We start from the raw sequence: 13,182 nt of genomic DNA, 5'->3' as shown, positions 1-13,182 counted from the left end.
CATTTTGCTCGAATATATTGCAATGAAAATAAATTTTCAAAATTGATCAGAAATTAATGTCACCCAGATATGGGTGACGCCATATCTGGGTGAAAAAGTCCTGAGCTCAAAAATAGCCGGCTAGGTACACGTCCGTGTCACAAAGAATATTAGTGCTAACACCGCGCGAGCTGTGTTTCGATCGCTGAAGGCAAGGCTCCCTGAATAATTCCGAAATTGCGCGCCGCGCCCCGTGAAGGGGAAAAAATATCGACGCAGGGTGCATAAAATTGACGGAGCAACGATCCCATCGCCGGAAATCGGGTTAAAGGCTACCGAGTAGAGCGGCTCCTTTTAACGAAGTTACATGCTTAATAAGAAGGCCGCGCTATTAGGTCCTAAGTAAACGAGTTAATCCAGCACACCTGCCAAACCGGAAAGTGTGTTGCGTCGTGCAGCAACATCCGATAGACGTCGAGTCCTTTTAACTTAACGGCCCCCATAAACCAGCTATCGGCCGGGTGTAATACACAGAGCCCTTCGTCCTCGATACTTTTCTACCATTTTTCTTTCGTTTTAGCCTCTCGCCCCTTGATCAATTTATAAATGCCTACTTACAACCACTCGCAACATGTGCGCCGACCGATTCCCTTCCGTTTAAAGGAACGTTTCACCGTTGCTTCAACGTGGTTACTTCGTGACCCATGGTTACCGTCTGGAGCAACGATCGCTCAGCCAACACCCATTGTTAATTATTGCACGGCTGACACTGGCATCAAGCTTACGATTTTTTTTATAGGTATAGTCGAATAAATCTTGCGAAAAAGTGGACTGCTTTCAACTGGTTGCTTCTTCGAACTGGGCCCAAGTGACTTTAATTTTTTATTAACATTAAAAAGACTAGTTTACGTTGTCTAAATTATTAGAAATGTTACGATTGATGAGGCTGTTAATAAATCGTTTCGTAATAAAAGAAATCGTTTTGTAATTTCAATAAAATCGCTGAAAAATTAATATTCTTTTCTTTGAGCTAGAAACCTCTCAGTGGCATCGAACTTACGCTTTTCTTATGGGAATAGTCTAACAATTATTGCAAGGAAGTGGACTGCTTTGAGCTGGTTGCTTTTTCGAACTGGACCCAAGTGACTTTAATTTTTTATTAACATTAAAAAGACTGGTTTACGTTGTCTAAATTGTTAGAAATATTACGATTGATGAGGCTGTTAATAAATCGTTTCGTAATCGAAGAAAAAAATCGTTTAGTAATTTAAATTAAATCATTAAAAAATTAATATCTTTTCGTGAAACTATTAACTTCTCAATGAAATCCCTATTACCGAATTGCTTGGCACAGTCGAGCGACAATCGTGTAGAACTTGCTGTCCCAGTTACACAGCGTGACGATAGATTGGATTCGCGGGGCACGCATGAGAAACACTGAGAACTTTGGTTACACCGTATCGGCGATGCAACGGGGCGTCAGAAGTATAGCATGATGGAACGAAATGTGCGTACGATGGTCGTAAATAGCTTGCCGTAATTTGCCGCGTCTCGCTGAGCCGCGCCAGCCGACAGGAAAATTGCGAAATACGAGCGGGGCTCCTCCTGTCGTAATCGCGCGGCAGTTTGTCCTAATACGCGAGATACCGTGGACAGGGAGGGTGTGGCGGAGGTGTTATCAAGGAGGAGGAAGACGTGATCGCTTTCGTAACGGGGCGCGACAGTGATTCCTGTAATCGAGAGATTCGATTCGGTGATGTACGAGGCCAGACATCGAAAACACTAGCGAATTACAAAATGTTATACTTCGTGTGTAATAAGCGATAAAATATGGATGCACTGTGTAGGGTGGAGTAGCACTGTGTAGTATGGGTGGAACGTGGATGTTTATGCGAATAGAGTGAATGGAGAAGTATTGTCGATTGCTGATAAGATGGCAAAATATCGGCCCTAGTTTCGCGAAAATTGGGGATTGATAGCGACGAATCATTTTTGTTAATAAGGGAATCGCTTTTTTTATAACTCTGCGAGCACTTTAACATCTGTGCTGTTGTTTGAACAATGGATAGTATGTCAAGCTGAACCATAATCGTTGCTATTGATCGTAACCTATCCTTTTGGTATTTTTATTCAATTTATACGTTTATGCATTTTTTCTTATTATAAGGAATATTATAATATTATTCGTCTATTTTAGGTCCATATTTTTGACTGGACAAAATGATTAAAAAAAATCATTTTGTTGCCCTCGGCGAAGATAACTTTAATATCTACAATAACCCCGCAGTTTAATAAATATTTGCGGGTTGCATAATACGGAATAATAATTAATAAATATCTAATATAATATAGATAAGTAATAGATAAATAAATTTCTAGCATCTAATACAATAAAATATGCAATATAATATATATATATATATATATATATATATATATATATATATATATATATCTGACGTATATCTAATATAATATAAAATATATTTAATAAATAATACTGAATATTATTTAACAAATATCAACTTTCATTCTCTACCGGTGTCCTAAAAATGAACAACAACCTTTCACCTTAAAAGCACAAATTACGAAAGAAATCCGCCATTAAATACGGACGCGTAATTCTAAATCTTTCACAGCGATTTTCCACGGTAACTCGAGCACGGTTTACGTGGCCCCGCTTTATGGTGTTTCAGGCAGGAATTTTGGTAACTAGCTCCGAACAACTCCCGGAATCCGCGCTGACAACGATATTAAGCGTGAACCGAACGGAATAAAGTAAACGGGACGAGTTTCCAGACACTTTGTCGCTTTGAATAACTTCATAAACTAATAATAATCTTAGCTTATTAAACACGGTGGAAACTTAATTACCGAATTCTCCCGCCGCTTTCCAGACGCGTTCTGTCCTCAACGGCGACGGCGGCGGCGTATAAACTCGGATACAAGCCACCGCGCGAACTTTAAATCTCGCAAGTTTATCGCGTCTTCGCGGAACGAGTATTATTCGCAGACGGTAGCTGCATTTCTGCACGTTTATGCCGACATCGTGTACGGGTGAAACGATGCCAGAGAGGAAGAGAGAGAGAGAGAGAGAGAGAGAGAGAGAGCACAGTCCCGACCAACACGCGAGCAAAATTGTTTGACTCAAATCGCATTTATTATGTCCGATGAGTGTACAATACATTTGCGGTATATTAGGGTGATAAAGGCAAATTTATTAGGGAGAATTGTTATTAATTTATATTGTTTAGTTGCTATAGTAATGTATCTATGATTATCTATGATATGACTTTGATAATGTATCTTATATTAATATATTTATATTAGTGAATGTAATGGTAATATATCTGTCATATATCTGTAATAAAATGGCTATAATAATGTATTTAACAGTAATATATTTATAATGATATACGTCTGTAATATATCTAAAATATAATATCTATATTAATATATCTATAAAGTATCTACAAATAAATTATCTATAATAATATGTCTATAATAGTGATTCTGATAATAATATATCTAGAATGATATATCCATAATATATCTATGATGATATGTCTATAATATATCTATAATATATCTGTAATAATATATCTATAATAAAATATCTATAATGATATGTCTATAATACATCTACCATATATATCTATAACACATCCATAATACAATATAACATTATGCAACATAATATAACAGTATAATATACATGCTATAATTTCTCTGAAGACATTAACCAATGTCCCACACCTTCCAAAGTTCATAAAATATATAATTGATCCAGACTAAAAAATCTCCGTAGAATAACGTATATTATACATAATAATACCGTATATATAATTGTAATAAATATTTTTGAAATTAAAATACTACTAGCTACAGTCCGAGACAAATCTCTCTAAAAACAGTTTTTCAGTCCAGCAATTATCCGAGAAGTCGGTTTTTCTCTTCTAACTTGCTGTCCAAGCTGACGGCAGAGGGGTGGAACCGTGTATATAAAGTGAGTTACTTTAGGCGACGTTCACAGGGGCGTAACTATTTTGTAATGACGTCACGAATGTCCGGTATCATGCTCGCGCGAGTTTAATGAGGAAACGCGGAATGATGCAGAATTTACAAATGGAGAAAAATGCACGGGGTTTTTTCTCCCGCGTCCGGTACCCGGGCATCGCGTTCTCCTAAGCGCCAGGCTCCGCGATGCACCGGCTCGATGTATTATACAGTCAGTCCCATAAGTATTCGTACCCTCGTTGCTTATAAGAGAAATTTGTTGAAATCAAGGGACGCATGTAAGATTTTGCGATAAACTTTTTATTACAAATGAACACATGTATAAAGTTTATTTATACCAAATTATAACAAAATTGATTAACTAATAAGAAAAATATATTGATTTTGCTCCTCGTAGTACGCGATAACAGTCCACAAAAGTATTCGTACCAGATTTTGTCAAAAAATCGCACATTAGAGTAGCTTTTTTACTTTAGATTAATTTTCTAATATTTAGTGGTTCCACCCTTATGACTTATTATATCGTTTTATCGATTCGGCATACTTTCTACCAGTTTCAATGCGATATTATGGTTTCGATTTGGTTCAATACCATTCCAAACTTACAAAATTTTGTTTTTTAGCATTTGTTTATTGAAAATTTCATGCTCGCCTAGTCTTTTATCTATTTCCGCCCATAAATTTTCTATAGGATTTGTATCTGGACTCTGAGGCGGTGTACGTAAAAAATGGGGAACGTGGTAAAGTATCCACTCGCGAACAATCCGAGCAGTATGCTTCGGGTCGTTGTCGCGTTGAAAATAGCAGTCATCTTCCAGACCAAGCTTAATCGCACTCGAGTGCAGATTTTATTTGAGTATATTTTGATATCTTATCCAAAATTCCATCGACAAAGACAAGTTTGTCCACTCTGGATGCCGCCATACAACCCCACACCATCGCGGAGCCGCCGCCGTGCTTTACAGTTGGTTGTACATTTTTTAATTCTAGTTCTGTGTTAGGCTTCCTCCAAACTTTTCCTCTTCCGTTCACATCCAAAAATATTAAATGAGGTAATAAAAGGTTCATTGCAATATTTTACACGCGTCCCTTGATTTCAACAGATTTCTCTTCTAAGCAACGAGGGTACGAATACTTATGGGACTGACTGTAAATGGTAAATGCAGAGGTCGGTGGGCGCGCATCTCAATTTGCACAGCGCCCGGGAGTATTTATTCCGACAACATCTTTTTCAAATTACCAAATGCGCTTGGACTTTCCGCTTTCACGAGCCCCGAAATATATACTGGCCTGCCCCATCGYTCGCGGATTGTCCCGTCTAAATATTTAGATCAAGTATAATTAAAAACCGTCTTGATTTAAAACTGTTTTAGAATTTATACTGTGGAATTTAAGTATAAATTATTATTATGTGACTATTTAGAATTTATCTTTAATACCAGCACTTCTTTGTGTTGAGGACATGTATATTCATATTTAATTATGTTGAATGTAATATAGGTATATTTATACTATATTTAAAATTTATATTTATGAGTTGTTTAAAGTTGTAAGTAATTATTTGGAACTTTGAATACTAAATATTATTGATATATAGATTGTATTTCAATATACTAAATATTATTGTAATATAATATAATATTTCAATATAAAAATATTATTGTAAGATAGATAGATAGATTCAGACATCTTCCAAATTACAATAACTTCTTTAAAACTGATTTAAACAACTTGAATTTTATTTTAGATAACAGTAAAATGCTCTGTTTCTAAATTTTGTTATTACTTAGTATGAAAAAAGGAGATAAAAACCTGTTGTTTTAAACTTTTGATCCTAAACTGTAATAACAATTTATAGAAACATATTTCGCATTTTCCAGCGAGCTAAACGTGTCGTTTTTTTTTTTAAATCAATCGTTAACAACACCTTTGTTATCGTCGAATATGTTTTTCTTCGCGCGCAAAGAAAAAAACGAAACGCGATATTTTTCAAATCGTATTTCGATAAATATGCTCTCGCTTTAACATTCGCTGAAAATACAGTATGCATGAAAAACACGTTACACAATGAGTTCGGAGTTTTTGACGCACATTGTTTCCGTTACCAAATGAAAAACAAATACGATTCAACGTGGGCTAATGGCAACTGTTCTCCATAGCACGTTTAATTACCGTACTGTACTTTTAAGTAAGAACAATACCATGGGTAATAGCGTCATGTTATAAAACAGAATGAACACGAACGTGAAGCATGAAGTGTACCAAAATAAACGGTGACGCAAAAATGCGAAACCGTATGCAACAAATGTTCGTACGATTTTGTTTTTAATTTTTTCGAGCAGAGAGGAGAGGGAAGGGATAACGGAGAAAAAATAAAGTGTGCTTGTCACATGACAAAAAAATAATACAAAGTGCTTGTCACATGAGTTACTATGCTAGAACAAATACTATACTAAACAAAGTAAAAAGTTACTATAGTAAAATTACTATACTTTTGTGTAGTAAGGGGTTCGTGATGTAATTTCAAGTAACTTTTTCCTTTGCAAAATTGCAATCCGCAGCTTTGTTTATGAGTTATTAACGAAAACTTCGAGATAGCGATGACTTTAAGCCGCGTTCGAAGCGGTGATCAAATCAAGGAGCATGAACTTCGCGAATTTTTTTTACTACGTGACAGTGACAATTTTAATAAAGAGATTGTTCATTCTTATTTTAGAATGTTTGCAGAATATTTAGTAATTTTTTGTATTCGAGATAGCAAGTAGTTTAAACGTGACAGCTGTTTTAATTATTAATTGATTCATTTTTATATTTTCGTTTCTATAATTTGAAGTGGAATTTAGTAAACGATTGCTGAAGCTAATTTAATAATAAATAATCGTGCTAAAGACAGAATATGAACATACTAGCATATATTATAATAATCATGAGTATATTATAGCGATATAGAAATGTATCAGGATATGTCATTATTTATTATATATCATAATATATCGTAACATATTATATATTATAGTATAACGTAATATACTATCTATTCTAATATATCAAAGTGATCATAAGTATAGTATAGCGATAAAAATGTATCATAATATATCATGACACACTATATATCAAAATACATCATCTATTACAATATATCATAATAATCATAAGTATACCATAGTGATACAATCTTACGCCTACAACCGCCATAATCTCATGGCTACAACCCGCCCCATAGTTTATTATCCGCCAAACTTGTTCGCCCACTAATATTAACATCCTCCTTCTGCTCTCTTTTTTTCCAGAACTCCGAGATATCACTTTTCGAGACAAACATTCGTTTCATGGGGAGTCTGCTGGCTTGTTACGCGCTCACCGGGGACGTGATGTTCCGGGATAAGGCGGCTCAGCTCGGCGAACGGATGTTGCCTGCTTTCCAGACGGAAACCGGAATTCCTCATTCTCTCATCAACCTGCACACCGGGGTAAGTCTCGGGGATCTCGTAGGTTTCGCGACGGGTCTTGTTAACAAACCCGTTAACAAACCCTTTGCGCTCGACGCGATTTTCAACTGTAAATATGAAATCATTTTCCTGGCTTATAGAATATTATATAGAATATATTATATAGAATATATTATATATTGACTATAGAATGTTGTGTAGAATATATATTGACTATAGAATGTTGTGTAGAATATATATTGACTATAGAATATTATATGTATAGAATATATTTTTTGAATATAGAAAATTATATTTTCCTGGCTCATAGTATTTCCATCATACGCAATAATAGTGCACTTTTAGGCGTACGAAATTAATTATTGCCACTCTTACCAACAATTCAACTGTCGACAATTTTTTAAATACTAAACCTTATTGTTATAAAAATTATTTTCGAACGTAATAGAATAATTTTACTGATGCCTCTGATTCACTATTCGAGTGCAAAGGGTTAATTATCCGCGACGCGTTTGCGTCGCGACGCGCGGTCCACTAAAAAGCCGCGACGCTGCATTCGTCGCTTTTTGGATTCAACGTATCCCGAGAGCGAGCCCCTGGATTTTTCAGATAAAGGAGTAGCGCACCTTCGGCGATGAATTAAATCCGGTCGAAACTTGCGCGTTTTGTTGAACGAAATATCTGTTACTGCGAAACTTTCGCGCGGGCTCGCTTTTTATTTGCCGGCAACTTTTTCAATAAATGTTCTTGCCGAACGCGGGATACTTTCGAATCTGTAAATTCAAATTCCGTGGCAGTGAACTGTTTTAAAACGTTCGTTTAAATAGTTCCTTTGTCGGACAGATTAAACAATAAATTATTGTCGATTTTATTTTACTGATTTCTTACCGATCTCTTTTTTACTGATTTTTTTTTACTGATTGATTAGTTGATTTTATCATTGTATTATTTGTTGATTTTATAATTTCACAATTTGTTCATTTTTACTTGTACTTTCGCTCGATATTTTTTAGCCACTCGAGAATTGGTATTAAAAATAAAAATCGTCTATGTTAATTTTAAGAAACGTAGACGTGGTAAAAGTGGCTTTAGTCTCTTAATTATTTTAATTAGTTGTATGTCTTGTAAAAATGTTAGAAAAATTTTTGTCATGCCCGTTTGGACGCGACGTTTTTTACGCTTTTTATGTATAGAATATTGAATCGATATAGCTATATAAAATCTACTTATAGAATGTATATGAAATATAGAATCAATATATATATAGAAAATAAAATGTTTTATAGAATATATATTGAATATAGAATATTATATAGAATATATATTGAATATAGAATATTATATAGAATAGATATTGAATATAGAATACTATATTGAATATATATTGAATATAGAATATTATATTGAATATGTATTGAATATAGAATATTATATTGAATATATATTGATTATAAAATATTATAGAGAATATATATTGAATATAGAATATTATCTAGATTATATATTGGATATAGAACATTATATAAAATATATTAAATTACAATACTAGACATCACTATACATACTACATTTTAAAACTATATATCACTATAAATACTGAATTTTAATTTCATAAGCTCTATTCGAACCTCCGAACACCACAACCCTTTTTCTCTCCACTCCCATCGAAATCGATACGAATTTTGTTTAAAAAATACCGCGCGTAACAAATTCCAACATCGTCCACGAAAAAAAAGCACCCAAAAATTTGTCGATGCCTGAGAAAATATTTTGTTGCAAAACGCTGTTCCCCTTTTACAACGCAAATATTATTGCGCTAAAAATACGTGAAAAATACGAAATATGCGTTCGCGGAAGAACCTTTGAAAAAAGCGATCCGATAAATGTTATATACACATTTTTGACTCAACCCTTTACACTCGGCGCCGATTACAACTTTAAATGCAAAATAGTTTTTCCAAACCACAGTATCCTCTATATTATATGCAATTTGTGTATATGTAATATTATACAAGCGAATTTTATTTACGTAAAAAAATAGAGTTTTATGACGCATGGAATTCTTCTATTAATTTCTTAAAATATAAATAACGTCGACGATTTAAATATTATATTATTTTGCAACGTGATGGAATTTTATTTATAATGAAAATTGTATCTTATGACAAATGTTACTCTGTTATCAATTTCTTGAAATATAAATAACGTCGACGATTTAAATATTATATTATCATGGAACGTGATGGATAAATATTATTTTGCAACGTGACGGATAAATATTATTTTGCAACGTGACGGATAAATATTATTTTGCAACCCGACGGAACTTTATTTATGAAAAACATAGCGTCTTACGACACACGGAACTCTTTTATCAATTTCTTAAAATACAAACAACGTCGATAATTTAACTATATTATTTTGCAACGTGATGGATAATTATTATTTTGCAACGTGATTTTTACTCCGCGGCACGAGGCTTCATTTCTTAAACCGCGTCCACGGGTCCGCGTAGATTTGCATGGAGTCGCGCAGTTTAGTTTTAAATGTCCGATTAAATAATAGTTTCCGCGGAACAATTGCAACATAAGCATTACGGTGGGTCGGGGGTAGGTTCTTCCTGTCGGAAACATGAAAAATATTCAAATCGTGTATAAGCCGGCGAGAACGAGGACGTAGGAAGCGGGCAGGGTTTTTATGCCGCGGTGAAATTCAGTCTTCGCTTCTATTTTTCTTCTCTTTTTTTTACTCTTTTTTGTTCCACCTTGTTGCCGGTAATGCATATGCCCGCGGCAGCGTAAAAAGAACCGGAAAGATCTACGGAGAATGCAGTAAAACTCTCTCTCTCTCCCTCCCTCCCTCCCCCCCCCCACGACGGTGGTATTTCTGCGCGCATTAGAAACGCAGGGGATGCGGCGCCGCGTTGTGTTCGCCGGTTAATTTGAAACGATTTCGTCGACTCGTCTCTACCACCGCAGCAACGTACTCTGCAGTTTCAATTGCAAATTTTTTAACTAAACGAATAATGAGGCAACAAGTGCTGCGCGATTATCATACTGTTTTATGTTTTATTTATTTTATTGCGTTTGTCTCCGGCTTTTTTATTGCTTCCTCATCTATCGAAATTAATTTAGTTTCCGTTAATTCAGAGAAATTTTACGGCTTCTTAATTTGTTCATTGATATATGGGGAAATTATATGAAATTACTAAAAATTAAAATATTGTAGAGCATTATATTATGTAATATTGTATAGTATTATATTATATAATATTTTCTATATAATATTATATTATTCTATAAATCAATATATTATAAATCAATTATTATTATATTGTATAATATATTGTATAGTGTATAATATATTATATTGTATATATATAATATATTGTGTATAGAATATTGTATCGACATTTTGTGGAATATTATATGAAATATAGAATTGATATAATGTTCATAGAATATTTTATACAATATAGAATCAGCATATATTGAATATAGAATATTATATGGAATATATATATATATAGTAAATGTAGAATGTTGTATACAGTATATATTGAATTTAGAATATTTTATTTAAAATATATATTGGATATAAAATATTATATACAATATATATGGAATATAGAATGTTGTATAGAATAAATATTATATACAATATATATGGAATATAGAATGTTGTATAGAATAAATATTGAATATAGAACATTATATAGAATATGTATTGAATATAAAATATTGTGTAGAGTATATATTGAATATAGAATATTATATGGAATATATATTGAATGTAGAATGTTGCATAGAGTATATATTGAATATAGAACATTATATGGAATATTATGTAGAGTATATATTGAATATAGAATATTATATAGCATATTATATTGAATATATATTGAATGTAGAATGTTGCATAGAGTATATATTGAATATAGAACATTATATGGAATATTATGTAGAGTATATATTGAATATAGAATATTATATAGCATATTATATTGAATATATATTGAATATAGAATATTATATAGAATATATATTGAATATAAAATCGGCAAACTATATATACCATATGTATATCCAATATAAAATCAACAAAATATATACAACATGGAATATAGAATCGACAAAAAAATATATATATATCAATATCTATACATAGAATATACACAAAATAATGTGCAAAGCTTCGCGTCCCATCGTCTTCATCCCTCACTAAATTAACCCGAATTTACCATTCATGTTTCAGGCCAGCAAAAATTATGGCTGGGCAAGCAGTGGTTGCAGTATATTGTCTGAAATCGGCACGATGCATCTGGAATTCAATTACCTGAGCGACATCACCGGCAATCCAGTCTACAAGAGCAAAGTGGAGAACGTTAGGAAAGTGTTGAAGAACCTGGAGAAACCGAAAGGATTGTATCCGAATTATATACATCCGAGGACTGGAAAATGGGGGCAACGTAAGTTATTTTTAATAAATTTTAATGTCATTGCATTTCTGTCGATAACTCTGTGCTTTTCTATCATTAATTTACTTGTAAAAAGGGAAACGTAACCTCAAATTAATTTATGCAAAATTTTGGTACAGTCTTCACTTAATTGTAATATATATATTAACTATAATATAATATATTTTAATATATATTATAATTAAGTGTTGAATGTGATACATATATGTATTAATCATAATATACATAATATAGATTACAGCAAATTTGGTCAGTATTATAATAATTATTATACTATTAAAGAAAATACTGTAAGTTGTAAAAGAAAAATATTTCTAAAAAACAAGAGGATATTCTGAGATTTTTATATCATTTATAAAATATTATTAATATCCCTGAGGTATATAAATAATTGGATAATGTGGTTCCATATACCTTGCTTCATAAATTCTTAAGAATTATAGTCTGCTCTATCTATAATCCATACTAATTCCATCTAGAATTATTATCAATAACAATTGGCCCCTCTGAGAAAAATTAAAAATTATTTACAATCAGCTATGAAAAATCTCTGTCAAAATAGAAGCAATAAAACTCAATAATAATTAATTAGAATAAATTAAATTCTTAGAAAATTGTCAAAGGTATCGCGATTCTTTTTTCATTTAAAAATTTGTTGTTCAGCGAATAAATTATTCGACACATTTCTACTGTGAAATCTCAGTTTACTATACATCTAATTGTAATTACGATTAACATCGGTGCACACAGAACAAGCACCACCATAACCTGAATCTAGTATCACATTAGCATGTCGGTAACATTGTACTTCTTCTTCCAATAATCGATCCTGTCTTGATACAAATTCTTCTTCATTTCTAATACTCTGTCGATGCTATAGTAATCATGCTCTTCCGTCATTGGCTCCCAATTCACGGTGATGTCGTCGTCCATTTTAGAAGTTGGATTTCTGTAATGACCAATGGTGTTTTAGTCCATTTACAACAGTTTGAAAACAAATGAAAAGCAGAGCAAAAAAATAGTCCGAAGAAATTATTATCTAAAAGAATAATAGATTAACCCTTTGCGCTCGAAGCCATTTTAACTGTTGTAAGCTCGCGCCACTGGTTTGCGGAGATATTTGTTAATTTCTGCGATTTCTTCGCCGAATTACGGGGAATCAATTGGTTCTTAGGACGCGGTCATTTTGTGCCGAACGCGTTTAACTCTTTCAGTACGAGCACTCTGTTCGCCGCGACACTCCTGCTATACGAAGGTGTA

The 13,182-nt window shown here is 33.0% G+C and overlaps 1 protein-coding gene across 1 annotated transcript in view; it reads left to right on the top strand.

Annotated features, from left to right (window-relative positions):
• The window catches only part of LOC144468649 (mannosyl-oligosaccharide 1,2-alpha-mannosidase IB-like), a 94,470-nt gene extending 82,427 nt beyond the window's left edge, over positions 1 to 12,043 (top strand). Inside the window, exons 4-5 of the mRNA XM_078178268.1 lie at positions 7,287 to 7,466; positions 11,700 to 12,043. Coding sequence (XP_078034394.1) covers positions 7,287 to 7,466; positions 11,700 to 12,008 — 489 coding nt within the window. The 3' untranslated portion in view covers positions 12,009 to 12,043. The remainder of the gene's footprint in view (positions 1 to 7,286; positions 7,467 to 11,699) is intronic.
• Positions 12,044 to 13,182: the final 1,139 nt, after the last annotated feature.

Source organism: Augochlora pura, chromosome 1 (assembly GCF_028453695.1).
Source record: "Augochlora pura isolate Apur16 chromosome 1, APUR_v2.2.1, whole genome shotgun sequence".
In the NCBI taxonomy this organism is placed as follows: domain Eukaryota; kingdom Metazoa; phylum Arthropoda; class Insecta; order Hymenoptera; family Halictidae; genus Augochlora; species Augochlora pura.
This window is presented reverse-complemented; position numbering and strand designations above follow the sequence as displayed.